Source organism: Microcaecilia unicolor, chromosome 5 (assembly GCF_901765095.1).
Source record: "Microcaecilia unicolor chromosome 5, aMicUni1.1, whole genome shotgun sequence".
Lineage (NCBI taxonomy): Eukaryota > Metazoa > Chordata > Amphibia > Gymnophiona > Siphonopidae > Microcaecilia > Microcaecilia unicolor.
In genome coordinates, this window is record NC_044035.1 from 24,425,628 (window position 1) to 24,452,705 (window position 27,078).

The 27,078-nt window shown below is 46.3% G+C and overlaps 1 protein-coding gene across 1 annotated transcript in view; it reads right to left on the reverse strand.

Annotated features, from left to right (window-relative positions):
- Positions 1-27,078, reverse strand: part of SMC3 (structural maintenance of chromosomes 3) — a 190,643-nt gene that overhangs the window by 51,189 nt on the left and 112,376 nt on the right. The window contains exons 16-18 of the mRNA XM_030202767.1: positions 23,487-23,647; positions 8,936-9,077; positions 2,240-2,390 (exon numbers count right to left, since the gene is read on the reverse strand). Of these exons, the coding sequence (XP_030058627.1) occupies positions 2,240-2,390; positions 8,936-9,077; positions 23,487-23,647 (454 nt within the window). The remainder of the gene's footprint in view (positions 1-2,239; positions 2,391-8,935; positions 9,078-23,486; positions 23,648-27,078) is intronic.

Sequence of the window (27,078 nt, forward strand, 5' to 3'; positions counted from 1 at the left end):
CACTGAAAAATATGTGGAAATAAATCTTTATTATTTATCTTTCTATAGTTAGGGTTCTATTTACACATTTGCATTAACACTAGGATTTAATCCCTGTAAGTCCATTAGTAGACATAATAGTGTGCTTTAGAACGTGCAGATACTATATGCCTTTTATTTATGCATTATGTATGGATTAATCAAGTATTATCTTACTTTTCAGTTATTCAACAACAGGTCAGTACCTTTTATGTCAGATAATCAAGATTCTACTGTATTGCCCTTCTGTGGTACAGTCAAAGTGGTTTACATGTATTATATACAGGTACTAATGGGAAGAGTCACTGGAGTTGCTAGAGAGGGCTCTGAAGATAAGAGGCATTGCCCTGTGAAAACTTGACTTCTTCTGTTCTTTAATTGTATTCTGCCCCCCACCCCCAAGATATAGTAGATTCTGAAGCTTTTTCTTTGATGAGAAAATTTTGGAAGAGGTTCTCTCTCTCTCTGTAACTTTTGCCTTTTTGTGGTCTCCATGCATGTATACCTTCCTGGTCTGCCTGAAGCTAGGTAGCTTTGTAGGAGGATTTCTTATTATTTCTAATTGAATCAGATGTTGACTGTGGCTTTAAAAACTAAAGGGTCATAGATTTGATATACCGCCATTCTGAGGTACAACCAAAGCGGTTTGCATTTTATCGTATGCAGGTACTTTCTCTGCCCCTAGTGGTCTCACAATCTTACTTTTGTTTTTTGTACCTGAGGCAATGGAGGGTTATGTGATTTGCTCAGGGTCACAAGGAGTCACAGTGCGACTCAAACCCAGTTCCCCAGATTCTCAGCCCACCGTGTTATTAGGCTACTCTTCAACTTTATTATTATAATTTTTATTGAGTTTTTAATACTTATACAGATATTATCAATACTGCAAAGTATAATACAGCCATTAAACAATAAGCTTTTAAATCAGGAAATCAAGAAAATATTTTCTTTATATAACATGACTTCCTTAGACCTCAATATGGAAGATAAGGGGGGGTAGGAATATAGTGAAGTTTAAACATAATATATACATAAATCATTATAATTTTAATTATGGTTCCGTTTTCCTTTCTTCTTTATTACTCTACAGATTTCTTGCTGTCTAGGAAGGTCTGAAGTTGGTTAGGCAAATAATAGACATATTTTATCTGATTTAATCTAATAATACATTTACAAGGGTAAGCCAGGAGAAATGAAGCCCCCAATTCCAAACCTTTTGGTCTCATAGAAAGAAATATTTTTCGTCTTTCTTGAGTAGACTTAGTCACGTCCGAGTAAAGCCAAATTTTTTGACCAGCAAACAAACGGTCAGTAGATTTAAAATATAAACGCATTATTGCATTTAAATCCTGCTGAAATACAAATGAAACAATTAATGTCCCTCTTTCTGTTACGTCTTCAACTTTAAAGAAGATGAGGTGATCTTCCTTCTGACAGTCCACAGCTGGGTGGCAAATGCATCCACCACCATGCTGGGGGGGGGGGGGGGGGGGGGGGGAAGGGAGTTGTCTCACTTCTGTGGGCTTAGAATTATGGGCTGCAGTAAGCAAGGTTTAGGCAGGAGGAGTGGTTGGAGGAGTACCATAGTCATGACAGAGACATCACTCCTGCTTCTTCTTAAGATATACATAGAAGAGGCCTTTGGGAGGGTTCTGGGGGTGAGGTGCCACTAGATACCACGGATTTGAATTTTTTAATTGGAGAAAGGGGATTGTGCGGGGACGAGGGCTACAGCACACCAGGGATTTTTTTTTAAGTTGGGAGGAGGGGGGATGCAGGAGGTAGGAGCAAGTGGGCATTGTTTTTGCCTCTGGTTAAGGTATGTGTGTGTGTGTGGGGGGGGGGGGGGGGGAGTTCTGGGAGAGTGTTCAGGAGGGGTGTCAGTCATATCAGGAAGGAAGGGTGAGGCTAGACACCAGGGAAAGTTAAAAAAAAATATTGGGGGGAGGGAGCATGGTCAGGGCCAATGCAGACTGCTGGCAACTTTATTTATTTATTTTGTTTTAAGTCGCCCTTCCTGTCAGTACCTGAGCCAACTGTCGGAAGGAAGAATGTCATTTCAAAATGAGCTGCTAAATTGTGGTTTCTCCATGATTGTCTCTTGACTAGGCAGTAAACTTCAAGGAGCATTGCATATGTATTATAGCACTATAAATACAAGGAGCTGAAGATTAATAATTTTAGTGTCTGTCTCATCCCATTAAAATCTTAACATACATACCTTCTAAAGTAATACAGTCCATTGTGAAAGCTCTGGCTAGCTGGGTAGATACCTCCATGCTTCGACAAATAAGTGTCTTCCCAAAAACATGTTTGAAGGCTTTGTCAAATCTTAGATTATACCTCAATTTGCTGATCATGGGAATAGCATCCTGGAAAATGTGAGAATAAAAAAGTTGCAGATCTTAAAAGCAGAACATATTCTGAATTATTCAGTAATGTAGTAAAATAATCTAATCTAGGGATTTATAGACTGGTCCTAAGTGGTTTACAAAATTAATAAGCCCACAAAAACAAAATGTAGGCTAAAAAATACAGTAATTTAAAAATACAAAAAACAGTATATATAAACATAAATAAAAATAAATTTATTCATGCATCTAAACAGCCAAAAATCTTTTGAAAAGATGAGTTTTCACTCTTTTTCTGAAATAATAGTAGGAAGAATCTAACCTCAGTTCCAGAGGCAGATTGTTCCAAATTGAAACTATGAAAAAGAAGCCTGCCAATGTTTAATATATCTGAGACCAAAAGGAGAAGGATAAGATTCAAAAGAGATTTTTTTTCAGTGACATATACTATTAGAAGACAGGAATTTCAATAAACTAATGAGAGAATCTGGAGCCAAACCATTAAAAGCTTCATAGATAAGGCAAAGAACTGTGAACTTAACCCTTGCTTGCATTGGAAGCCAGTGAAGATTGCTTAGCATACCCTTGTCATATTTAGTACACCTAAAAATCATTCTCCGGCCATGTTCCGAAATAATTGTAATCTAGTTAATATCTTTCGAGGAAGACCAATATATACTGAATTACAATAATCTAGACAATAAAGTATCATTGCTTGAACTACCAGAGCACAATGTTCTTCATAAAAAGAAGAGAAGGGTAAATCTTAACTGTTTAAATTAAAAAAAAAAAAACCCTCTTGATCAGTCTAGTTATCAGGGGCTCAAAAGACAGAGCTGAATCCAAAATAACCCCTAGAACATGAGATTGTTGAGCTATTGGTAGTGATATCCTATTAGAGAAAGAAAATGATGAATGAATTTCAGCTACAGCATTACTGAACCACAGTATATTAGTCTTATCTGCATTCAATTTAAGTAACTGACTGGGAGTCCAAGTTTTAACATTAGTAATACACAGATTAATATTAGCAAATTAGCAAAGGTTAACAACTGATCAGAACAAACCGGTAATAGAACATAAATATCATCAGCATAAGATGAAAGATACAAGCCCTCAGGCAAAGAAATAGTTCCTGAATCAGACATGAAAAGATTAAATAATAACAGAGAAGAGACCCCTGAGGGACTCCACATAGCGGTTTCCAACTATCAGAGCATTTTCCTTTCTTTAATATACAGGATCTATGGTTTTCCAGAAAACCCTCATATTTTTATTTATTTATTTTTTTGGTACATTTGTACCCCGCGCTTTCCCAATGCGGCGGCCAATGGAGGGTTAAGGGACTTGCCCAGAGTCACAAGGAGCTGCCTGTGCTGGGAATCGAACTCAGTTCCTCAGGACCAAAGTCCACCACCCTAACCACTAGGCCACTCCTCCTTCTCCAACGGCATACCTAACTTACTCAGGGCCTCTTTTATCAAGCCACGCTAGCGGCTCCTGGTGTGGTAATGCCAACAAAGCACACTGTCACGCAAGGCTCATCATTAAGCGCAAAAAATGTTTTCTGTCTATTTTGGACCCTTATTTACAATCTTTGCCTCCCAGAGCATGTAGGTTGATCCTAAATACTTTGGGCAGGGGGGTGTTATCCACTATTTTTTTGCCAGAATACAAGGGGGGAGGGGTAAGCAGCATGATAGGGGAAGCTTTTTTTTTTTGGGGGGGTGAAGAGATATTAATGGCGAAGGAGGTTCTCTACTTCAAATTCGGAGACTCAGCATATGGTGTGGAGGGCCATAAGAACCAAGGCCATCCATGCTGCTTTTTGTTTTGAATAAAGGAATAGTTTTAGGGTGGGGGGATTTGTTTCAGCTTACTTTGCCTTAATGTTGATGATAGCATTGTTGTCATCTTTCTTGGAACGCTCTGAATGAATGTAATGTTTCATTTTCTTTTTGATTGTTGTTTGTTGTTTTCTCACCCATAAAAAACGTTTAAACATATAGCATGAAGAAGTACTTCACACTACCTTGTATAGAAAAACTACAGATTGTATTAACTATTTAAGGTTTCATAGCTTTCAAACATACCGGTTCAGATACAGCTTGCTTATCAGCCAATTCTTATGGCTTAGAAGAATTTGTTCTACTTTGGATGAATTTCGATTTCACACTTCCGTACTTAAATTTATATTTATTCTGTGCTTGATATACCGCCTTTCTGTAGATACAGTCAAAGCGTTTTACATATACTATTTTTGCAGGTATTTTTCTGTTCCTAATGGGCTCACAATCTAAGGTTATTTGTACCTGGGGCAATGGAGGGTTAAGTGACTTGGCCAGGGTCACAAGGAGCTGCAGTGGGAATTGAACCCAGTTCCCCGGGTTCTCAACCCACTGCATTAACCATTAGGTTACTCCTTCATTCCAGGGCAATGGAAGATTAAGTGACTTGCCCAGGATCACAAAGAGCTGCACCAGCTCTGGGTTCCGTCGGATGACTTCACGCAGCTGTGAGAATACGAAGGCTTTCTTGTCCCTTGGAGAAGAAGTAATTTGCAGGGCACCAGAGACAGGGCAATGGGTTAAGAACCTGAGGAACTGGGCTGAATTCCCACTGCAGCTCCTTGTGAACCTGAGCAAGTCACTTGACCCTCCACTAAATGGGTTAAGAACCTGAGGAACTGGGTTGAATTCCCACTGCAGCTCCTTGTGAACCTGAGCAAGTCACTTGACCCTCCACTTTCCCAGGTACAAAAACAGATTGTGAGCCCAATAGGCACAGAGAAAGTATCTGCACATAATATATGAAACTGCTTTGGTTGTACCTACAGAAAGGCAGTATATGAAATTCATGACTCTTTTTACCCCTTTTACTTTGCAGACTCGATCCACCTGCAAAGCTCAACTGGGGACCAGTTGACTAACTGGACCAGGAGCATATCACTCAGAACCAGAGGCTGAAAAGCATATCCATCCACCTGCTGGAAATAGAAAATACTGAGGAGCAGCGAAAAGTAACAAAAATTTAAACGCAGGGCCAAACGAAACTAAAGAGGATAAGGGTTTTTTTTTTTAGAATGAAATAAAGTAACTGAAAAGGAAAAACAGAAAAAAAAAAAAAACCAGCCGTACGGCACAAAATAAAGCTCTTTTCCCGGGTGAAAAAGGGAGCTGCAGAAGAAACCGCTGCTCCTCAACTGGAGAAAAAAATAACTGAGAAGCATGGCTGCGCGATGGGCGGATGGCACTCTGCGCATGCGCAGCACTCTGTGCGACAAAAGGCTCTGGCAACTTTTTTGTTATTATGCCGGTTCCCGGACCCACTTGTGAGTATAACAAAATCTGCTTGTCCTCGGAGAATAGGCTTTTTATCAGATTGGAAAGTTTACTGGTATTAAGGAAATTACCACCGATTATTTTGTTATAGTATTGAGTTATTGCAATTTTGGTCTCATTTTTAAATGTTTTGATGGCAATTTTCGAAGTTAATTTGTTTTCGTTTGATTTGTCTTTAGCACATTTTCTTTCCAGTGTTCTACATTTCCTTTTCAAAAGAAGGATATATTGATTAAACCAAGGTGAAATTTCCTGGGTTGGTTTGGATGTAGATTTGAGGGGAGCTATGTTATTTAAGACACTTTCACATAGGTCATCCCATTTAATTATAAGGTTGTTATTGTCTGCTGGAGGAAAGGCAGGATTGTTCAAGAAGTTAGACCAGAAGGTTATGGTATTTATTTTTCCTTTAGTTTTGTGAGGAGTCGTAGTACTTTATTTTTCCATTGATTTTGTATTTTCCCTCCAGTAGAGGGAGAACTCGAGTTTCCTGTGATCTGACCAGGGAGTTTCAGTCCAAGTGTGGTTACTTAGATGAACGTTGTTGTTTGCAAATTTATAGGCTAATAGGTCAAGTAAGTGATCTTTATTGTGAGAGGTATGGCTGAATGGTTGTATAAGTTGCCAGTAGTTTAAAAAGTCAAGTAAATTTTTTGTATTATTGTCATTCTGATTATCTAGGTGTATATTGATGTCCCCTATTAATAGGACATCCTCAAATTTAGTGCATATGTTAGATACGAATTCAGTGAAGACACTTTCTGTTGAATGCCACCTCCCTGGTGGACGGTAAAAAAGGATGATGCAGAGAGGATCAGATAGAGTGTCACTGTTGATTTTGCAAGCAATTGTTTTGAGAGTAGGGGAGTTAATATGAGATATCAGTTCTACTTTGAAAAAGGATTTATATATTATGCAATGACTCCTCCTTTTTTCCCTTTTCTAGCTTGGTGAAGAATTTTGTAACTTGGGGGACATGGGTCATTTAATATTGGATCATCTTGCACAATCTGAAATAGATCTGGTAATTTCACAAATCTGCGAAATGCTTATATTATAACAAAAGCTGCTGACCATACAAGTTACAGTGAACATAACACACCATATTGGAAGAAAAACCTTCACAGGAATTACAATGAAAAAAGGATGTGGCTGCAGAGAATTTCCTTCTGATGCATGCAAAAAATGACTATGATTTACACTGAATAGTAACTTTATAATTACGACTGCAGCTCACATGTACAAACTTATTAAGGGGCCCTTGTATTAAGCCACGTAAGCGTCTATGCACGCCAATTTGGAGTTACCGCCCGGCTACCGCGTGGCTCTTGCGGTAATTTCATTTTTGGCACGCATCCGATACGCGCATCTGAAAAATAATTTTTATTTTCTGGCGTGCGTCCACTACGTGCGCTAAGTGGCATTTGACATGCATAGGTCATTACCACCCAGTTAATGCATAAGACCTTACTACTAAGTCAATGGCTGGTGGTAAGGTCTCAATTTTTATTTTGCCACATGTCCATTTTCGTCATAAATTTTTTTAAAAGGCATTTTTTGCAGGTGCGCTGAAAAATGGATCTGCACGTGCCCAAAACACGCACCTATACTACCGCAGGCCATTTTCTAGCATACCTTAGTAAAAGGACCCCAAAATTTGAAATGGGGCCTCAGTAATGGTAATTGAAGGTCCAAAGTTACCAAGGTTCATCCACCAACCTCCTCATCCTTTATTAATAAATTTTTATGTTAAATATTATTACTTAATAAAGACAATCTTTAAAGCTCTAATGCTCTCAAATCAATTATCTAAAGAAAAAGTCAGCTCAGGGGGTACTCCGACATGAGTCATGTTTCGCATAAGGCTTTAACAAGGAACCCCAGATAAGTGCTTTGAGAGCTTTAAAGATTGTCTTAAGTAATAATATTTAACATAAAAAATGTATTAATAAAGGGACCAATGAGGTTGATGAATGAACCTTGATGGTATAACTTTGGACCATCAGGTACCACCGCTGAGGCACCATTTCAAAATTAATAATTAAGTTTGCACATTTGAAGTGCAGCCACAGCTAGAAAGTTGGTAATATCTGAGCTCCCAAATCGACCTCTCTACCCCCGAAATCTCAACCAGCATCCAGACCAATGTCTCAGCCTGCCTATCTGATATCGCTGCCTGGATGTCTCAACAACATCTGAAACTTAACATGGCCAAAACCGGGCTTCTTATCTTTCCCCCTAAACCTACCTCTCCTCTCCCCCCTTTCTCTATTTCGGTGGATGGCACTCTCATTCTCCGTCCCATCAGTTCGTAACCTTGGGGTCATCTTTGACTCCTCTCTCTCCTTCTCTGCTCACATTCAGCAGATTGCCAAAACCTGTCGTTTCTTTCTCTATAACATCAGCAAAATCCGTCCCTTCATCTCTGAGCACTCTACCAGAACCCTTATCCACACTCTTATCACCTCTCGTCTTGATTATTGTAACCTACTTCTCACTGGCCTCCCTCTTAGCCATCTCTCTCCTCTTCAATCAATCCAAAACTCTGCTGCGCGACTCATTTTCCGCCAAAGTCGCTATGCCCATATTAGCCCTCTCCTTAAGTCACTTCACTGGCTCCCTATCCGTTTCCGTATTCAATTCAAACTTCTCCTATTGACCTATAAGTGCATTCACTCTGCCGCTCCCCAGTACCTCTCCACTCTTGTCTCCCCCTACGTCCACCCTCAAGTACTCCGTTCTGTAGATAAATCTCTCTTATCTGTCCCTTTCTCCTCTACTGATAATTCAAGACTCCGTTCCTTTTATCTCGCTGCACCTCACGCCTGGAATAGACTTCCCGAGTCTGTACGTCTAGCCCCGTCTTTGGCCGTTTTCAAGTCCAAACTCAAAACCCACCTCTTTACCACTGCATTTGACTCCTAACTCACTTGCCCTGTCCTTTATCCTCACCTCTTTATTCCCTAACCTTAATTGTTCTGTCTGTTTACCTGTCTTATCTAGATTGTAAGCTCTCTGAGCAGGGACTGTCTTTTGTGTATGGTGTACAGCGCTGCTTATGCCTTGTAGCGCTATAGAAATGATAAGTAGTAGTAGTAGCTACAGTACATCACTTTGCCTATTGTGGAGAGTCTATTAGACTTACATTGAATAGTGACATGGAAATCTATGAGATTAAGCCCAAGACATGCAGAAGTAATTGACAGCAAATAAGCAATGACTCACATTGGTCTCTGGATAAGCTGTATCTCTAACATCCAGTTTGTTGAGAGGCAGAAATGTCACTTCTCCAGGCAAATTCATTTTATTGAACTCCATTAAAATCTTTGTGCTGACCTCATCAGACTCCACAATATGATAAAATAACCTAGGTGAAAGAACATATAAACTTGTTTATCAATCAAGAATCTGATATATTACATTTTTCCACCAAAAGTTAAAATTTTCTAGGAATACACGAAATACTGCTTATTGAAGTATGAATAGTTTATTTATGTATCAGGACTTCCACTAATGTTAGGGAAACCCCAAATTCAGAGCCGATCAAGTATTGGTCACTATAGTGTTCTGAACTATATGGTAATTATTTTCTTTTAAAGATATTGTGTGCCATGGACTTATTTGGAGAGTCTATTACATATGAGTATTATTCTGAAGTTTTAGCGCTGGATTAATGGTCTCCCTGAAGTAACTGAAGTGAAACGTGATGTGAACTGGAGCTCATATTCAATTAATTACCATGAAGTCTAACTATAACTGATTGGTGCTCCCTGATTGCAGTTAAGTACAAGAATTGTTATCAAACTTAAGCGGCCAAATGTGTTTGAAAGATATATTTAATAATTATTTTTTCATTTATTTTGAACTTTAAAAAATGGACCTGTGATATGATTAAAACATGGTGAGGTGCTTGTGACACTGTATAGTACCAACAAAATCACTTTTTCTTTTTAATTTTCAAATTTTTGTATATACATAACATATAGAGGAAACGATAACATCTCATATTTATGAGAACAAACATTTTTTTCTGAATATATATTTTCTTAAAATAAGTGTCTGAAAGAGAAATTAGGTCATCTGATAATTTTCTTTCCATTAGTCCTTCCCCATTATTCCAAAACATGAGGGATAGCTTTGCTCATCAACCAGTAGGGGGAGATAGAGAACTGAAAACTGAGGTGAGATATCTCTCTTGGCATCCAGTCTAGCTTCTCGTATTTACATAGACAAATAGAAGTTGCTTACCTGTAACGGTAGTTCTCCTTGGACAGATGATCTTGCAGCCACACAAATGAAGTGACTCCCCCATGACGTCACGGACCCGGACTTATAGCAAAGCTTAAAGCTTTAATACAAACGTAGATTACTACGCCTGCGTGCAGCTTCCCGCCATATCCACCCCCCATAACCCCCCAGTAGTCACCACCCCTTTCCAGTTTGGTAAAAAAGCTAGCGGCAACTTAAGGGAGGGTTGGGAGGGATTGTGTGGCTGCAAGATCATCTGTCCAAGGAGAACTACCGTTACAGGTAAGCAACTTCTATTTCTCCCTGGACAGATTTCTCTTGCAGCCACACAAATGAAGATTCCCCAGCTCCACAGGTAACAGGTGAACAAGATGCCCCTGTGGCCATACATGGTACTGTAAAAGGAACAGAAGAAAAAAGTTAAAACTGGTACCTGTGAGAGGAGGAGGTGGTAGTTGACGCCTCAGGACACAGAAGAAAGGACCGCCTGGCCAAACGCCGCATCAGCAGCTGAAGCGGTATCCAGGCAGTAATGTTTCACAAAAGTGTGCACAGTGGACCACGTAGCTGCTTTGCAAATATCCTGCAGGGAAGTTCGTTGCAGATGAGCTTTCGTGGCCGCCATGGCCCTCAGATTATGAGCTGTAATATGCGGAATCTGTGAGGGAGTGGCTGCGGCGAGCTGGTAGCATAAGGTGATACAGTTCGCAATCCACTGGGATAGAGTCCCCTTGGTTACTGGCCTTGGTTGGTGAGGAGAGCGTAGTGAAAGGAATAATTGAGAAGGCCTATTGGTGCCTTTAGTTCTATTCAAATAGATGGTAAGGGCTCTCAGGCAATCCAGCGTATGAAACCTCTTATGGTCCTCGGAAACATGTGGAGGAGGAAAGAAGGTGGGCAGCATGATGGTTTGATTGAGATGAGAAGGCGAGACCACCTTCGGTAGAAACTTCGGATGAGTACGGAGCACAGCCTTATCGTGTAGTAGTTGAGTATAGGGTGGATAGTGGACGAGAGCCTGGATTTCGCCGATGCGCCGTGCCGAAGTCAACATGATCAAGAACAGTGTTTTCCAAGTGAGATATTTGAGGTCGGTTGACTGAAGTGGCTCAAATGGAGAGGCTGTGAGTGCATTGAGTACCAGGTTAAGGTCCCATGCCTGAGTTGGAGGGCGAATGGGAGGATAGAGATGCATGAGTCCTTTGAGAAAGGGTATGATACATACCTGTAGCAGTTGTTCTCCGAGGACAGCAGGCTGATTGTTCTCACGACTGGGTGACGTCCGCGGCAGCCCCCACCAACCGGAAATAAGCTTCGCGGGACGGTCAGCACGCAGGGCACGCCCACCGCGCATGCGCGGCCGTCTTCCCGCCCGTGCGCGACCGCTCCCGCCAGTTGAATGACTAGCAAAAAATATGAAACACACAACTCCAAAGGGGAGGAGGGAGGGTAGGTGAGAACAATCAGCCTGCTGTCCTCGGAGAACAACTGCTACAGGTATGTATCATACCCTTTCTCCGAGGACAAGCAGGCTGCTTGTTCTCACGACTGGGGTATCCCTAGCTCTCAGGCTCACTCAAAACAAGAACCCAGGTCAATTGAACCTCGCAACGGCGAGGGTATAACAGAAATTGACCTACGAAGAACAACTAACTGAGAGTGCAGCCTGACCAGAATAAATTCGGGTCCTGGAGGGTGGAGTTGGATTTACACCCCAAACAGATTCTGCAGCACCGACTGCCCGAACCGACTGTCGCGTCGGGTATCCTGCTGGAGGCAGTAATGAGATGTGAATGTGTGGACAGATGACCACGTCGCAGCCTTGCAGATCTCTTCAATAGTGGCTGACTTCAAGTGGGCCACTGACGCTGCCATGGCTCTGACACTATGAGCCGTGACATGACCCTCAAGAGTCAGCCCAGCCTGGGCGTAAGTGAAGGAAATGCAATCTGCTAGCCAATTGGAGATGGTGCGTTTCCCGACAGCGACCCCTAGCCTGTTAGGGTCGAAAGAAACAAACAATTGGGCGGACTGTCTGTTGGGCTGTGTCCGCTCCAAGTAGAAGGCCAATGCTCTCTTGCAGTCCAATGTGTGCAACTGACGTTCAGCAGGGCGGGTATGCGGCCTGGGGAAGAATGTTGGCAAGACAATTGACTGGTTAAGATGGAACTCCGACACCACCTTTGGCAGGAACTTTGGGTGGGTGCGGAGCACTACTCTGTTGTGATGAAATTTGGTATATGGAGCATGAGCTACTAGGGCTTGAAGCTCACTGACCCTACGAGCTGAAGTAACTGCCACCAAGAAAATGACCTTCCAGGTCAAGTACTTCAGATGGCAGGTATTCAGTGGCTCAAAAGGAGGTTTCATCAGCTGGGTGAGGACGACGTTGAGATCCCATGACACAACCGGAGGCTTGATAGGGGGCTTTGACAAAAGCAAGCCTCTCATGAATCGAACGACTAAAGGCTCTCCAGAGATGGCTTTTCCTTCCACACGATAATGGTAAGCACTAATCGCACTAAGGTGATTCCTTACTGAGTTGGTCTTGAGGCCAGACTCTGATAAGTGCAGAAGGTATTCAAGCAGGTTCTGTGCAGGGCAAGAACGAGGTTCTAGGGCCATGCTCTCACACCACACGACAAACCTCCTCCACTTGAAAAAGTAACTCTTTTTAGTGGAATCCTTCCTAGAGGCAAGCAAGACCCGGGAGACACCCTCAGACAGACCCAACGCAGTGAAGTCTACGCCCTCAACATCCAGGCCGTGAGAGCCAGAGACTGAAGGTTGGGGTGCAGCAACGCTCCGTCGTTCTGCGAAATGAGAGTCGGAAAACACTCCAATCTCCACGGTTCTTCGGAGGACAACTCCAGAAGAAGAGGGAACCAGATCTGACGGGGCCAAAAGGGCGCGATCAGAATCATGGTGCCGCGGTCTTGCTTGAGCTTCAGTAAGGTCTTCCCCACCAAAGGTATGGGAGGATAAGCATACAGGAGGCCGGTCCCCCAATGGAGGAGAAAGGCATCCGACGCTAGCCTGCCGTGTGCCTGAAGTCTGGAACAGAACAGAGGCAGCTTGTGGTTGGTCTGAGAGGCGAAAAGGTCCACCGAGGGGGTGCCCCACGCTCGGAAGATCTTGCGTACCACTCTGGCATGGAGCGACCACTCGTGCGGTTGCATGACTCTGCTCAGTCTGTCGGCCAGACTGTTGTTTACGCCTGCCAGGTACGTGGCTTGGAGGAGCATGCCGAACCGACACGCCCAACGCCACATCCCGACGGCCTCCTGGCACAGGGGGCGAGATCCGGTGCCCCCCTGCTTGTTGACGTAATACATTGCAACCTGATTGTCTGTCCGAATTTGGATAATTTGACAGGACAGCCGATCTCTGAAAGCCTTCAGTGCGTTCCAGATCGCTCGGAGCTCCAGCAGGTTGATCTGCAGATCCTTTTCCTGGAGGGACCACAGACCCTGAGTGTGGAGCCCATCGACATGGGCTCCCCACCCCAGGCGAGATGCATCCGTCGTCAGCACTTTCGTGGGCTGCGGAATTTGGAATGGGCGTCCCAGGATCAAATTGGTCCGGATGGTCCACCAGAGCAGTGAAGTGCGGCAACTGGTGGAGAGGCGGATGACATCTTCTAGATTCCCGGTGGCCTGGAACCACTGGGAAGCTAGGGTCCATTGAGCAGATCTCATGTGAAGACGAGCCATGGGAGTCACATGAACTGTGGAGGCCATATGACCCAGAAGTCTCAACATCTGCCGAGCTGTGATCTGCTGAGACGCTCTGGTCTGCGAAGCCAGGGTCAAGAGATTGGTGGCCCTCGCTTCGGGAAGGTAGGCCTGAGCTGTCTGGGAATTCAGCAGCGCTCCTATGAATTCCAGAGACTGAGTTGGCTGGAGATGGGACTTTGGGTAATTTATCACAAACCCCAGCAGCTCCAGAAGTTGGATAGTGCACTGCATGGACCGGAGGGCTCCTGCCTCCGAGGTGTTCTTGACCAGCCAATCGTCGAGATATGGGAACACGTGCACTCCCAGCTTGCGTAGATAGGCCGCTACCACCACGAGGCACTTGGTAAACACTCGTGGGGCAGAGGCGAGCCCAAAGGGCAGCACACAATACTGAAAGTGCCGTGCGCCCAGTCGGAATCTGAGATACTGCCTGTGAGCTGGCAGTATCGGGATGTGAGTGTATGCGTCCTTTAAATCCAGGGAACATAGCCAATCGTTTTTCTGAATCATTGGCAGAAGGGTGCCCAAGGAAAGCATCCTGAACTTTTCTTTGACCAGGAATTTGTTCAGGCCTCTCAGGTCTAGGATGGGACGCATCCCCCCTGTTTTCTTTTCCACAAGGAAGTACCTGGAATAGAATCCCTGCCCTTCCTGCCCGGGTGGTACGGGCTCGACCGCATTGGCGCTGAGAAGGGCGGAGAGTTCCTCTGCAAGTACCTGCTTGTGATGGGAGCTGAAAGACTGAGCTCCCGGAGGACAATTTGGAGGCAGGGATGCCAAATTCAGGGCGTATCCGCACCGCACTATTTGGAGAACCCACTGGTCGGAGGTTATGAGAGGCCACCTTTGGTGAAAAATTTTTAACCTCCCTCCGACCGGCAGATCGTCCGGTACGGACACTTGTAGGGCGGCTATGTTCCCGTGGATCCAGTCAAAAGCCCGTCCCCGGCTTTTGCTGTGGAGGCGCAGGGGGCTGCTTAGGCGCACGCTGTTGACGAGAACGAGCGCGCTGGGGCTGGCCCTGTGCCTGACGAGGCCTTCGGGCCGGCTGGTTGTACCTACGCTTTGCAAAAGAATAGGGTGCAGCCTGCCGTGCCCGGGAAAAACGCCCACCCGTGGGGGCGGGTGCTGAAGGCGCCCGGTGGGAGAGCTTGTCGAGAGCGGTTTCCCGCTGATGCAGTTGGTCCACCATCTGCTCGACCTTCTCACCGAAAATGTTATCCCCCCGGCAAGGGACGTCAGCCAGTCTCTGCTGGGTGCGGTTGTCCAGGTCAGAGGCACGCAGCCATGAGAGCCTGCGCATCACTATACCTTGGGCCGCAGCACGAGATGCCACGTCACAGGTGTCAAAAATCCCCCTGGACAGGAACTTTCTGCACGCCTTCAGCTGCCTGACCACCTCCTGATAAGGCCTGGACTGCTCCGGCGGGAGCTTATCGACCAGGTCCGCCAGCTGTTGCACATTGGTCCGCATGTGGATGCTCATATAGAGCAGGTAAGATTGGATGCGGGTCACGAGCATGGAGGATTGGTAGGCCTTCCTCCCAAATGAGTCCAGAGTGCGAGACTCCCGCCCCGGGGGCGCCGAGGCGGTATCCCTCGAACTCCGTGCCCTCTTGAGAGCAGAATCCACGACCGCTGAGTCATGGGGCAACTGGGGCCGCATGAGCTCTGGGTCAGAGTGGATCCTGTACTGGGACTCTGCTTTCTTGGGAATGGTGGGATTAGTTAGTGGTCGCACCCAGTTCCGGAGCAGCGTCTCCTTCAGGACATTGTGCAGCGGTACCGTGGAGGACTCTCTAGGTGGTGATGGATAGTCGAGGACCTCGAGCATCTCGGCCCTCGGCTCTTCCACAGAGACCACGGGAAAGGGAATGCTTATAGACATATCCCGCACAAAGGAGGCAAAGGAGAGACTCTCAGGAGGTGAGAGCTTCCTCTCCGGTGACGGCGTGGGGTCCGAGGGAAGGCCTGTAGACTCCTCGGAGGAGAAATATCTCGGGTCCTCCTCTTCCCCCCACGAGTCCTCGTCCTCGGTATCGGACATTAGCTCATGTAGCTGAGTCCGGTACCGGGCCCGGCTCGACGTCGAGGCACCGAGGTCTCGGTGTCGTCGAGCGGTGGACTCCCGCGCCGGCGGGGACGGAGCTCCCTCCATCGACGTCGACGGGGACTCCACCTGCGTGGCTGTCGAGACCGGCACCGCAAGCGGCGGCGGTGTCGACTGCCCCGGCGCCGGGCTAGAGCTCGCCGGCGCCACAGTCATCGGCGCCGGGGGTGCTTGCACAGCCTGGCGCATCAGCCCTTCCAGGATCCCCGGAAGGATGGCTCTGAGGCACTCGTCCAGGCCCGCTGCCGGGAAAGGCGGTGGGGCCGGTAAGGGTGTCGGTGCCGGAAGCTGCTGGGGGCCAGGAGACGGCACCGAGGTGCCGGAACCCCGACGCGTCGGTACCTCCACCACCGACGGAGATCTCTCCTCTCTGCGATGACGCTTCGGCGTCGACTCCTCTGCAGGGTGCACCGAGGGCTCCCGGTGACGGCGCTTCTTGTCTTTTTTCCGATGCACGTCACCGGTGCCGGAGGGCAAGGAGGAGGAGGAGGTCGATCCCCCTCGGTCTCGGGGTACCGGGTCCGACAGGGTTCGGTCCCGTGGCTCACGAGTTGAGGGAGTGACGGGGGCCGACTGCCCACGCGGTCTCTCTACCCCACTCTCGCCGGCGGACCGGCGGGCCGACGGGACCTGTTCTCCTGGGGTCGCTGCCATCGGTGCCGATGTCTCGGGCATCGATACCGGTACCGAAGAACCGGCCTTCGATACCGATGCCGTCGAGGTCGACGTCGAGGGGCCGGCGCAAGTTCCAAAAAGACGGTCCCGCAGAACTTGCCTCGCAACCTGAGTCCGCTTCCGGAGACCGAGACACAAAACGCACGACTTGAGATTGTGCTCCGGCCCGAGGCACTGGAGGCACCAAGCGTGGGTGTCGGTCTGCGAGATCGGCCGGCCGCAGCGACCACACTTTTTAAATCCACTCGGGACCTTCGAGGACATCGACGGAAAAATCGCGTCGGCGAAGTCAAAGTCGGCAATGGTGGCTAAAATCACACCACGAAAATTGTAACCGACCGAGCGGCCACTAGGCCGCAACGAGGCGTCCCCGCTAGAAAGCGAGGGAAAAGAAGGAGCGCGTGCTCCACACGCGCAAAATTCTTTTTTTTTTTTTTTTTTTTTTTTTTTAAAGAAAAAGAAGAAGAAGAAGAAGAGGCCGAACAGGCCAAAAGCGACGATCCGCGTAAACGCGGTCGAAAAAATCCGGCGGCTGAAACGAGAGAGAGGGGAAAACACAGCTCTCTCAGTCGCGGAAAAAAAGTAACTGGCGGGAGCGGTCGCGCACGGGCGGGAAGACGGCCGCGCATGCGCGGTGGGCGTGCCCTGCGTGCTGACCGTCCCGCGAAGCTTATTTCCGGTTGGTGGGGGCTGCCGCGGACGTCACCCAGTCGTGAGAACAAGCAGCCTGCTTGTCCTCGGAGAAAGCGCTTCACCACAGGGTGCTGCATGAGGGATAAGTCATCCACCGGGTCATGGAACACCGAGAGAGCTGAGAGATGGAGCCGGATGGAGGAGTAAGACAGCTGTAACTCTGAAAGATGGAGCAGGTAATCCAAGACGCGGGAGAGAGAAGCGTTGGCAGGGTGGAGGTGATGGCCGGAACACCAGCTAGAGAAACGCTGCCATTTTGCATTGTAAGACTTGAGAGTAGAGTCCTTCCTGGACGCGAGGAGGACCCTCAGCACTCCATGTGAGAACATCAGGCTGGAGTGGGGCTGATCCGCCAGGCCATGAGGCGGAGGGATGCGAGGTTTGGGTGCAGAAGACTGCCCTGCTGCTGTGTGAGAAGGTCCGGTTCCAGTGGCAGCGGAAGTGGAGGGCTTGTCGTGAGGTTCAGGAGAGCCGTGAACCAGGCTTGTCTCGGCCAGTACGGAGCTATTAACAACAGAGATGCTCCGTCTGACTTGGCCTTTTGGATTGTCTTGGAGATGAGAGGGATTGGAGGAAATGCATAGAGGAGGCCTTCTGTCCACGGAATGTGAAAGGCATCTTCTGCTAGTCTGCGCTGACTGGGAAACTTGGAGCAGAATCTGCGACACTTGGCGTTGAGTGGGGATGCGAAGAGATCGACGAGAGGGTGACCCCACTTGTCGAACAGATCTTGCGTAACAGTGGTCTTGAGTGACCACTCGTGCGGTTGTAGCTTCCTGCTGAGTGAGTCTGCCAAGGTATTCTGCACTCCGGGCAGGTAGGAGGCCGAGATGGTGGACCGAAGCTTCAGGACCACCTGCCAGAGATGTAGAGCTTCCCGGCACAGCTGTCGGGAGCCGGTGCCGCCTTGCTTGTTGACATAGTACATGGCCACCTGATTGTCTGTCTGCACATGAATCCGCTGTTGCGAGAGGTGTGGCTGAAAAGCTTGAAGCGCTAATCTGATGGCTCGCAACTCTAGCAGGTTGATACTGTATGTCATTTCTTTGGGCGTCCAATGTCCTTGAGTCATGTAGGAGCCCAGATGCGCTCCCCACCCTTGCTTGGAGGCGTCGGTTGTTAGATAAACGGACGGTAGGGGAGGCCGGAAGGGCATACCCTGGAGGAGATGGGGGGCGTGGGCCCACCATTGCAGCGAGGTCTTTAGACTGTGAGAGAGCGGTATCTTTGCAGATAGCGGTTGAAGAGCTTGGATCCACTTGTCCCGGAGGTGCCACTGTAGGGGTCTCATATGGAGCCTGGCTAGCGGAAGTACTGGAATGGTAGCTGCCATATGGCCCAGAAGCACGAGTAACGTTCGGGCAGAGGTGACTGAGACCTGGGTTAGGTGGGCGATGAGGATGGAAATCCGTGTGGCCCTGTTGAGGGGCAAAAACGCTAACATCTGCGGGGTCTGGAGGACCGCTCCTATAAACTCGAGATGTTGCGTGGGAATGAGGTGAGATTTGTCCAAGTTGATGAGGAATCCCAGAGTCTGGAGAAGTGAGGTGACCTTGTCTAGAGAGTGGAGGGCCTCCTGAGCAGTTGGCGACGCGATGAGCCAGTCGTCGAGGTAAGGGAAGATCGTGACCCTTTGCTGGCGAAGGTGGGCGATGATGGTGATGACACATTTTGTGAACACTCGTGGTGCTGAGGAGAGGCCGAATGGAAGGACTCGGAATTGATAGTGGTGAGAGTGGACTTGAAAACGCAGGTAACTTCTGGACGCTGGGTGGATTGGGATGTGGAGATATGCATCCTGCAGGTCCAGGGACACGAGCCATGCGTTCTGATCGAGCAGTGGCAGAATCATTTGGAGAGTCGTCATGCGGAACTTTTCTTTTTTTAGAAATTTGTTCAGGGAGCGTAAGTCCAGAATAGAACGCAAACCGCCGTTCTTCTTCTGAATAAGAAAGAACCTGGAATAAAATCCTGTATTCTGGGAACATTCTGGTACCGGTTCGATTGCCCTGATGCGCAGGAGGCGGGAAATCTCGTCGTGAAGTAGATGGACTTGAGACGAAGGAACCTGTGAAGTGACTATGCGGGGGAGAGGTGGGGGGGTCGTAAAGTGAAGAAGGTACCCCTGGTTGACAATGGAGAGGACCCACTTGTCTGATGTTATAGGGGGCCAATGAGGGGCAAAAAACTGAAGACGACCTCCCACCGGTAGCTGCATAGCCCTCTGCTTGTCAAAAAGAGGATAAGGGTTTGGGCGCCGTTGAGGGCGCTGGTTTGGATGTCCGTCGCTCCCGATATGTTTTCTTAGACTGCTGAGGTCTATGTTGCTTGTTGTTAAACCTGTAGTTTGTGTTGTATTTATTGAAGGGGTACTGTCGCCGAGGTTGATACCTCCTCTTAGGCGTGCCATAGGACGAGCGATGAAAGGCGGACCTGGGCTGATTGATGTTGTCCTCTTCCAAGGTGTCCAGAGTGGTGCAATCTTGTTTGATGTTGTCGATAATATCCTTAACTCCGTCACCAAACAGGTTATCCCCTGTGCAGGGAGCATCAGCCACTCTGTTATGAACGTCCTCCCTTAGGCCGGATGCTTTTAGCCACGCTAACCGGCGTGTGGAAAGGCCTACCGCGGCCCCTCGAACCGACGTGTCATATGAGTCGTGGGCGGCTCTAATTAGATTGGTGGCGGATTCTTCCAGATTTTGAAGCAGTGGCCGGAATTGAGGTTGCAGAGTCGCAGGGAGGGAATCCAGTGCTCGTGAGAAGTTGTCGAGTATGGTGAATTGGTAGTCGGTGTAATGGAAGATGTGAAGCCCTATGCGGGCATTGAGCATGGAGCTTTGATACATCTTCTTACCCATGAGATCCATGAGCTTCATGTCTTTCGTTGGTGGAAAATTAGAATGGTCTCGTGAGCTTTTGTGTTTACGCATGGCGGACTGGACCACTATGGAGTGGTGAGATAGTTGTGGTTTACCGAAGCCCCAAGTATCTTGGACTTTGTATTTTGTATCCAAACTCTTCTTGGTGGGGAGAGATGTTAATGGGGTAGACCACACTAACTTGTGCTGGTCCGCCAACACTTCGTGCAAAGGCAACGCGATGATGTCTTTCGGTGCCTCCTTATAGCGCAGAGCCTGTAATTTTTTGGATCGGGGATCCGGTTGAGAAGAGGAGGGAATATCCAAGGCTGATGCCAATTTGATGAGAAATTTTGGATAGGAAGTATCCTCTGGTTGAGATGATTTAGATGGTAGCGGGGGAGAGGGGTCAGAAGGTAGACCCGGAGAGCCCGCGAGGAGATCGGAGTGGGCGTCAGGAGAGGATGATCTGGAGCATCTCTGAGATGGGGGTGGGGAAGAGCCAGAGTCTGAAAAATTGTCTGCAGCCAGAGAGTCTGAAAAGGACTCGGAGCGTGAGCGCTGCCGAGGGGCAGGTCGATCCGGGGGCGAAAGCCTTGCCGCCGCTGGACGTGGTGGCTGCTGGCTGGTTGTGGGGTGCTGTTGAGCTGAGAGATTGTGATTAGCCAAAAAAGCACGCAGCAGATGGAGAATGTCCTGGTTTGATTGGGACAGTGGCATAGAGGAGAAATCCGCAGGAGAGACTGCTGCCTGAACTCCTGAATGGTTCTGTTTGTCCTGTGGAGAGAGAGGCATTGCCTGAGCCAGAGCAGGAGGAGAGGTGTCAGAGAAATGCTTTGTAGCAGTCTGCAACTCAGGAGGGGAGGAGTAACCCTGATGGAGTGAAGCAGGGGAGGAGCTGTGGCTGTGATGCACAGGGTGGGCGGAGCCAGCCGTGTGATGCGATGAGTGGGAGGAGCCAGCTTTGTGATGCGAGTGGGAGGAGTCCTGACGGTGCCGATGAGCAGAGGAGGAGCTGCTTCGGTGCCGATGTGCAGGAGAAAGGCTTCCTCGGTGCCTATGGCCAGGGGAAAGGCTCTCCCGGTGCCGAATCTGATCGGAGGCACTCTCCCGGTGCCGAGGATGCAGTGGGGAAGAAGTGCTGCGGTGCCCAGAACGACCATGCTGGTTTTTCTCAGCAGATGGTGCTTGCTGGGGTTGAGTCTGAGCACCGACAACTAGTTGGAGTTGTGGTGGCAGAGACTGTTGCCTTTTGCTAGGCAAGGCACTCTCCGGGGGTTCCTCACAGTGCCGTTTTTTACTCTTGGCTTTCTTACCCGACTGCTGAGGTAAGTCCTCTACTACTGCTTTCATTTTCAAATGTCTTATCTGCCTCGTCCGAGGGAGCATGGCTGCACATTTTTCACAGCTGGAGTCTAAGTGCGTCGTGCCTAGGCAGTGGACACACAGGTCATGCGGGTCTGTGAGAGACATTTTATTTGTACAGCGTGAGCAGCGTTTAAAGCCATGTTTCTTCGCCGACATGGTCGGGAAGAGGAGGGCTGCTAAATTAAATTGGTTGGTAATTGTTGTGAGAAAGAGAGATTATAAAAATAACAAAAGAAAAAAATAAACGCGAGAGCTGCACTAACGATCTAGTCAACGGGTCTGACCGCCAGAGCGGGAAGAATAAAACTGGAAAGGGGCGGTGACTACTGGGGGGTTATGGGGGGTGGATATGGCGGGAAGCTGCACGCAGGCGTAGTAATCTACGTTTGTATTAAAGCTTTAAGCTTTGCTATAAGTCCGGGTCCGTGACGTCATGGGGGAGTCACTTCATTTGTGTGGCTGCAAGAGAAATCTGTCCAGGGAGAAGTAGTAAGGAGAAACTCAAAATAAACACAACCACCTTAAAACATGTGTGAACCGCTCTCATCTCTGGACAACTTGCAGAGAAAAAGAGATATGCAAGAAGCACCATGCAAGGTGACCATCGTTATTTGACTCATTACTTTGCACCGACTAAACATCACAGAAACCTCGGGCAGGCCTCTGGAATAGTGGGAAGGACTAATGGAAAGAAAATTATCAGGTAAGACCTAATTTCTCCTTCCATTACGAAACTTCCCACTATTCCAGAACCTCTTATTGACCTATAAGTGCATTCATTCTGCAGCTCCTCAGTATCTCTCCACTCTCATCTCTCCCTACTGTTGGGAAATGGGGGGTTCCTCCCCGGGAACTCCGTTCACTGAGTAAATCTCTCTTATCTGCACCCTTCTCTTCCACTGCTAACTCCAGACTCCGTTCCTTTTATCTTGCTGCACCATATGCCTGGAATAGTCTTCCTGAGCCGGTACGTCAAGCTCCATCTCTGGCAGTCTTCAAATCTAAGCTAAAAGCCCACCTTTTTGATGCCACTTTTAACTCTTAACCCTTATTCACTTGTTCAGAACCCTTATTTTATCATCCTCACTTTAATATTCCCTTATCTCTTGTTTGTCCTGTTTGTCTGTCCTAATTAGATTGTAAGCTTTGTTGAGCAGGGACTGTCTCTTCATGTTCAAGTGTACAGCGCTGCGTACGTCTAGTAGCGCTTTAGAAATGATAACTAGTAGTAGTAGAATGTTCAGAAGCAATCCCTAGAGTGGGTGGGATCCTGGCGCCACCGTCCTGAGGACCAAAGCCCCAAAACTGGCTTCTGAGCGCGCAGCAACATCCACTCTGTGGTGCTTGGCAAAGGTATGCAGCGACGACCACATTGCTGCCATGCAAATATCTGCTGGAGCTAGTAAGGTAGTCTCCACCTAGGATGTCGCTGTATGCCTCGTATAATGTGGGCTTGGAAGTCAAAAGACCAAGCCTCTATTTACCAAAAAGGACAAACAATCTGTCCGATTTGCCAAACTCATTCGTGACTTCCAGATATCTGAGGACTCTACGTACTACGCACATTGAGAAGCTTCAAGGAAGACTACTGAGCCTCTTCATCCTCTCTGTGAAAGGACAGAAGCTCTGCAGCTTATCCTTGGAGACAAAGCAAACATAGTAGGCTATAGTCTATTTAGGAAGGATAAAGGTAGTTAAAAGGAATTTTTAAGCACACCTTGATAATCAAGGTTGTGGCATCCAAAACGATGAGAAATATTTCTGTAGCCTTCTGCCACACTTTCTTGGTCTCCGACTGCCATTTCACAGTACATGAGGATCTTCTCTCTCTAAACAATTCACAGAATTTTCACTTGGCACTGACACTTTTATTATCAATGAAGTTCTTGTGTTTTTCTCCTTCACCACTCTGTCCTATAAGAGTCTACACATACCTCATGACCCAAGCAAAGCTTCAAACACTAAAACAAAGATGTAATGCTAGGCCACAATCAGACCTATTAAGAAAGAGCAAGTTTCCATTGCCTGGGTTGCACCTGGCATACAAATACATAGAAAGGAAAGTTTTACAAACGAAATCCTACCTGTTTCCAGCAGTAACTTCAACACAAGTGTAGAAAGCTGGCTCGCATTCAAAGTTATTCATCACAATCCCATGATAACCATTGATAACATGCTGGTTAACACCTTTTCGTCGAAAGTGTTCCAGTACTTTGTTTATGCTGTCAATACCATTTAAAATAGCCTGTAACAAAAACAATACAATATTAAACGTGTAACAGTTTCTTTGGCTGTGTGTACTATAAGCTGCTGAAAAATACCCAATTCAAACCACTAGTAAGGGGGATATTATCAATTTAAAGGTATAAAAAGTTTGTTTCTATGTGTTCCACTAATATGAAGAAGTCCAAAACAAGTTGAGAAAAGACCCCAAAACTCCAATAGGAAGAAACAACAGAGCAAGCAAATTGAGAAGTGGCCAAAAACTGAGTCTGTTCCAGGATATGATTAAATAAAGATTTTATTAGCACATTCACAATCCCAAATGAAAGCACAAATGTTTTATAAGGATGCATGCACTTTGTAGGTGGATCCAACATGGGCCGTATTTTAATTATCAAATCTTCATCAGGAGTCCTGTGGCCTAGTATATAATTCAGAAATGAAACAGTGCTTTAATGACATATGAAAGCCAATATACAAGTATAAAGAAGCAATGTCGCCATGTGAGCATCTGCTTTCATTTGGGGCTGTGAATGTGCCGATAAAATCTTTATATAAATCCTATCCTGGTACAGACTCAATTTTTGCCCACTTCCACTAATATGAAGGGCAGGTAAGGTAGAGTTAGATGGGAAGAAATACACAGGTCAAAAAATAAAACCGCCTTCTCCCTAGTGAAAGTGGAGTAGAGGTTAGATTTGGATTTTGAGATGTTTATTTTATATTGCTGTTTGACTTTTGTTAACTGCTTTGGATCAAGGATAATTGACAATTTAGAGTAGCAAATTCACCTGGACCGGATAGTGTACACACTGGAGTGCTGGAAAAACTAAAAATATGAAATTGCAGACCTACTATTAGTAATTTTTATTCCATCATTAAATTTATCTGGAGGGTGGCCAACCTAATGTCAATTTAAAAAGGGTTCAAGGAGTGATCTGGGAAAACTACAAACGTTCGAACCTGACATCAGTGCTGGGAAAATGGTAGAAAACATTATAAAGAACAAAATTACGAACATATAGTTGTGGTTTAATGGGATGTCAACACCGATTTAGCCAAGGAAAATCTTGCCTCAACAGTCTGCTACTCTTAGAAGAGTAGGGGGTAAACCCCCTGTTGGAATATATTCAGTGTATTACAGACTTTAGTTTATCTTAATCTGCTATGCTGGCTTGCTTGTGATGTCATCAGACTGTACTGAACTCAGATGCAAAATGAAATTGTGGCCCTTGAGCTGGGGCTACGATAATTACATATTACAAATTGTATTATTACAGGAATATAAATCATATATATTAAAAATATGAGTTATATTCCTGTAATAATACAGTTTGTAATATGAAATTTACATCTTATTCTTATAGCCCCAACTCAAGGGCCACAATTTCATTTTGCATCTGATTCCATTTATCCATGAGTATGTTTTAATTTACACCATATTATCTCGTTTATGTAGTTTTTTATGGCATTTTAAATGTAGCATAGGTATCTTATTATTGCTTCTTTTTATATATGATTTCCATTTTTATGGTATTATTTAATATGACATCTTTCGTTTTTTGATATATTTTTTTAATGTTTTTTTTTTAGAATATTTTCAATATATATATTTAAATATATTACCAATATGTTTTATCTGATAACACATACAACTTTTTATTTCATAGTTTCTTTCAACTTGTTTGTACATATATGTCTTAATATTTTGTAGACTCCTAATGCAGGCGCATTTTGCGCCGAAACACGGCAGCTGTGTCGAGTCATTTGAATGTTCTTCAATAAAGGTTTTGAAATTGACACGTCTCCCTTGGTTTTGGATAGAGCCACCCTGCCCTACCCCCTTCTCCTTTAACAGAAGGTACAAACCCATTCCTCCCTGCTTTGACATAAAATATCACAACCTGATTGTTTGGATCAGAATAATTTGGTTCTCCAACTGATCTCTGAAAGCCTTTAGAATGTTCCAAATAGCTCTTATCTCTAGGAGATTGATCTGGTATTGGCTCTCCCAAGCAGAACCTAAGAGTGCCGCCCATCTATATGAGCCCTCCACCCTAGGTCAGATGCATCGTCATCAATGTCTGTAGCATTGAGGAATTTGAAATGGGAATCCTTTGTCCAAAATACAGACATCCTGTAGGTTCCCCTTGGCCTGAGACCACTGGGAAGACAGGATCTACTGAGCTGTCCTTAAATTGAGACATACCATGGGTGTGCCGTGAACGGTGGAAGCCACGTGGCCTAGCAATCTCAATATTTGCTGAGTGGATGGATACCTGCTGGACTATAGAGGCTAGAGCCTCTATTCGTTCGACTGGGAGGAAAGCTCTGGCTCAAGATGTATCTAGCAGAGCTCCCATGAACTCCAATTGCTGGTATGGGCTGAGGTTGAACTTTGGATAGTTATTCACAAACTCTAGTAGCTCCAGCAATCGAATGGTTCTGCATATTGATTTCTTTGCACCTTCCAGTGATGTGCTCTTGACTAGCCAATTATCTAGGTAGGGAAACAAGTGCACCCCCAGTCTGTGTGGTTACGCTGCAACTACCACTAGACAATTTGTAAAGACCTGGTTGCTGACTTGAGGCCAAAAGGCAGTATGTGGAACTGGCAGTGGTGTTTTTCAACTCAGAATCTCAGATACTTCTTGTGACTGGGATGAACTTATACATGGGTATAGGGGGTCCTTCAAATCAGGGAAAATAGCCAATCATGTTCATGAATCACTGGTAGTAGGGTGCCCAAGGAAACCATCCTGAACTTTGTTTTGCCAGATATTTGCTCAGGGCTCTCAGATCTAGAGCAGGATTAAATCCCCCTGTTTTTTTGGTAAACAGGAAGAACTTAAAGAGTAAAATCCCTTCCTTTTTTTTCTCCTAGAGGAACAGATTAGACCACACCAGTTTATAAAAGGGAACCGAGTTCCTTTGTAAGCAATTCCTGGTTCTGAGTGCTTTACTTTGATATACTTAGTGGGCAATTTGAAGGAGCATAATCCAATTGCAATGTGTAGCCTATCCAGACTATTTTGAAAACCCAGCAGTCTAAGGTTATAAAGGTCCTTCTTGCTTGAAAAATTCAGCCTCCCTCCCATCAGAAGGCCAGTTATGCTCTCCTGGAGCTAGTCAAAAGTTCATCCCCTGCTTTTACTGGGGAGCCAGCTGGGATTTCTAGGTCCTCTTATGCCTTGGTGAGTGAGAGAGCCCTGGTTATTCTGAGAAGGTTGAGAGGGGGAGAGGATACCTATGACTTTGAGAATAGTAGGTACTCCATTGCCCTCTGCCAGAATACCTCTTGGATGTGGAGGCCGAGACAGAAGTGGGCTGAGATAGTGACTTGATTGTTTCAGAATGTTTCTTGATGAGGTCTGCTACCTCTTCCACCTTGCCACCAAAAAGATTGTCTCCCTGGCAGGAAATGCCCACCAAATTCTCCTGAATCAGTGGTTC